Source organism: Leuciscus leuciscus (genome assembly GCF_965113295.1).
Source record: "Leuciscus leuciscus genome assembly, chromosome: 3".
In the NCBI taxonomy this organism is placed as follows: Eukaryota; Metazoa; Chordata; class Actinopteri; order Cypriniformes; family Leuciscidae; genus Leuciscus; species Leuciscus leuciscus.
In genome coordinates this window covers 38,521,472-38,524,901 of record NC_138727.1, presented here as the reverse complement: position 1 = coordinate 38,524,901, position 3,430 = coordinate 38,521,472, and the positions used below count along the sequence as shown (strand labels likewise).

General features: G+C 40.5%; 1 protein-coding gene across 1 annotated transcript; it reads right to left on the bottom strand.

Annotated features, from left to right (window-relative positions):
- Positions 1–267: 267 nt before the first annotated feature.
- Positions 268–1,197, bottom strand: LOC309495524 (putative nuclease HARBI1; the record flags this gene model as incomplete). The annotated part of the gene is made up of 1 exon (XM_082165305.1): positions 268–1,197. One exon carries the CDS (start codon positions 1,195–1,197, stop codon positions 268–270), a length of 930 nt encoding a protein of 309 aa, XP_082021431.1.
- Positions 1,198–3,430: the final 2,233 nt, after the last annotated feature.

Here is a 3,430-nt window from a genome sequence, read left to right as displayed (position 1 = left end):
TACACTCCTTTGTCAACATTAAGAGAAGCATGTCAATGATTGGCGTTGCATAGAGCACTTATAAAATGGACACAATGGCATGAATGAGTAAAGGTGTAAAGGATTAGAATCACACACAGAACGTTTAATGGATGCAAGGTTTGAAACTGACGTTTATTTTTCAGAAAAATAAAAAATCCATTATAATATGAATCAAAAGAAAAGTCCATTCAATCATGGATGATGGCTAATGATAGCTCAGCAAGTTAATTCAAAAAGAAAAAGTAATCAACCAAAAACATTTTCAATCAAAAGCTGCCTTGCCTCAACCCCAGCAGCGTGCAGGGCAGCCCTCTGTGGAGGATAGAGGACCTCAACTTCTGCTTCTCCATCTTCCTCCTCTTCCGCTTCCACCTCCTCCCCCTCCGGAATAGGTGCGCCTCCACGCACAGCTATGTTATGGAGTATGGCCGTTGCCACCGTAACTGCGCAAGACCTGTGAGGCTTCATGCGCAGTCCTCCTGCCGACTTGTGCAGGCACCGAAAGCGCAGCTTCCAGATGCCCAATGCACACTCAACAATGTTGCGCGTGCGAACGTGTGCAACATTGTAGGCTCTTTCAGCCCGAGTCTGTGGGTTGGTCATCGGTGTGAATAAGTATGTTCTCAGAGTGTATCCACTATCCCCGAGGAACTGGCTCTGACCAAACCCCTCTCTCTCCGCTTGTTCACCCACGGCAGAATTGGCCCAGACAAAACTGTCGTGGGTGCTGCCAGGCCACCTTGCCACCAGGTCAGAGATCACACCCCTATGGTCCACTATAACCTGCACGTTTATGGCCGCGTATCCCTTTCGCGATATGTACGCCTGATCAATCACTGATGGATTGGCAATAGGGATGAGTGTGCCATCCACCAGGCCCAAGACTCTGGGGATGCTAGCAATGGCATGAAAGCCCTGGTGCACCTCCTGGATCTCCTGACGTGTTGCCGGCAGCCGGATGTAATCCCCGGCATGGCGCAGAAGGGCGTTGGTGACAGTGTGGACGCACCTCCACACCGAGGTCTTGCTTAGGCCGTAGCCCTCTCCCACAACCTCGATGAAGCTCCCTGTAGCAAAAAACCTTAGCGCTGCAAGCAGCTGGATTTCAGGGCTTAAAGCAAAATTCCGCCGTGTTAGCCTGGCAAGCGCAGGTCTGAGAAGGTCCAGAAGCTCCATAATGAGTTGTTGACACGTTGGATCGCTGCCATAGTTGGTTGCTTACTGGACACCACCATGCTTATCCATTTATAGATCTTTTCCAATTAGAGGCAAATTGTTTGCAAGATTATAATTATCAAAAGTGAATGCCAATTATAGATTGACAATCATTAATGCTTTAATGACATTAGAAAATAGCCAAGGCTAATTAGCACCATTTTAGTTCTAATACCAAATAAAGTTAACTTCATAAATAGTCCTGTATCCATTGCGGACATTTTTTTTTATTAGTATATATATTAATATATAGCATAAAATCATTGTTGAGCCACAACATTGTCAACATACCATAGTTTGACTTGCAAACAACGCTAAGAGAGAGCTTACGAATGGTCTGGACCAACCTTACGAAAGTGTGACTTACAGAAGATATACTTAGCGTACGAACATGTCGGGAACCGTGCATTAAGGTTAAGAGAGAACTTAAGTACTAGGTTAATAACTACTTAGCGATAAGAACATTTTGGGGAACCGGGCCCAGGTTTTTAAACAACTTGAGGGTGAGTGAATGATGACAGAATTTTTGGGTGAACTATCCGTTTAATGGCTCGTTGTCAAGGTTGTTTCAGATCAACACCTGCAAGTGACCACTAGGTGTCACCGTTGAGACGGGTGTCGGATTGTTTCGAAGCCTCGACACAATATGGCACATTTGCTTCAACTGTTTCATTGTTTCACAAAGTCTCGATCTGCCCACCACTATTTGCAAGCAGTTGATTATTGAAAACAAGTTCAATTGAACGCTTCTTAGATATTCTGGATACAAAACACAGCAAACAATCCAACCACTTTTTAAAGATGAGATTGCACAAAGAAAGTAACAAACATAGGGCAGGGCTAAATATACAATGAAAGAATGACAAACAGGTGCAGAGAATCAATCAACCAGTGAAGGTTGATTAGCTGTATGTGAAAAGGAAAAACGTTTCCATTTTAATACTTTGTTGTTGTGTAAACGTACCCTCAAAGTCCAACTCAAGCAAAAATAAAACAGACCAGACGTGACATAAATTGTGTAAATGAACAAAGATTTTTTTTTTTTAAACAATAGAAGGAAAACATATATTGTATTCAAGCTGAATGACTTTGATATATGTATAAAAATACAAACAAGTCTTGTACTTTTTTTTTCTTGTACTTATTGAATTTTTTATTATTTTTGGAAAATTCCAAATACACAAAATAGAAATGGTCAGGGTCAAAGCCCAATTCTATTAATTTTCTACAGAGCAACAAGGACCTGTTTTGAGAACATTTAACAGAGTAAATGTTCAATTCACAAAGTGTTGCCAAAAATATTGAGTGAGTGTTTGTCTGGTCCCATTTAAAATATCATAAATAGGTCTATCAATTTAGGGATTTCCTAAAGGCATGGAAGACAGCAATTATAACACCTATATATAAAGCATGGAATTTATTAGAGCTGCACAATTACAGGCCCAAAGGTTTACAACTTTTATGCTAAGGTCATTAAAAGGCATGTGACAGAACAACTTAGCACCCATTCTTTTAGGTAACACCCCAAGCAGTTTGGCTTTAGACCCAAGATAGTTAAAGTGCATTAGACAAAGGTGGAGCTGTTGGAGTCATCTTTGAAAAGTCCAACAAAAATCAAGACTTACTGAGCTGGGACAACTTAATCAAATTTACAGATCTTGTGTAGTACAGCATGTGTAGTACTTTTTGAGAGCTATAATAAGATGAAGACCATGTTGAAGGAGAAGCTGTTGGATAAAAGCATCTGCTAAATGCATAAATGTAATGTAAATGTAAAGAATCCCCAATGAACATCTCTTTTTCAGCTTCCTCTCATCTATTAGGATCAGTATAAGGCAGTGTCTGCCTTTTATGGCAACAAGAAGAGATGAGAATGACATCTGCTGAAAATTATGCATTACAACTGTAATTGTATTTAAACTCCCTGTTATGTTCAGTCCCTTATCGGTTCTCGTATAGGCCTATGATTTATGTGGTTTGCGTTCTTTCATGAGCTCTCCTACTTATTTTGGATTTTAAATAAAGACTGTCTGGTTCAGTGTTTCTCAACTGGCGGTCGTAGTTATGTCGTAGTTACGTTGTAAATTATTAAGTTCCTTGAAAACCGCAATGAACAAATCAAACAAAAGTAATTGAATTAGCTCAACACAACAAATGTCTCAAGTGGTTTCCCCAAATTCAACTGAAAATGCAA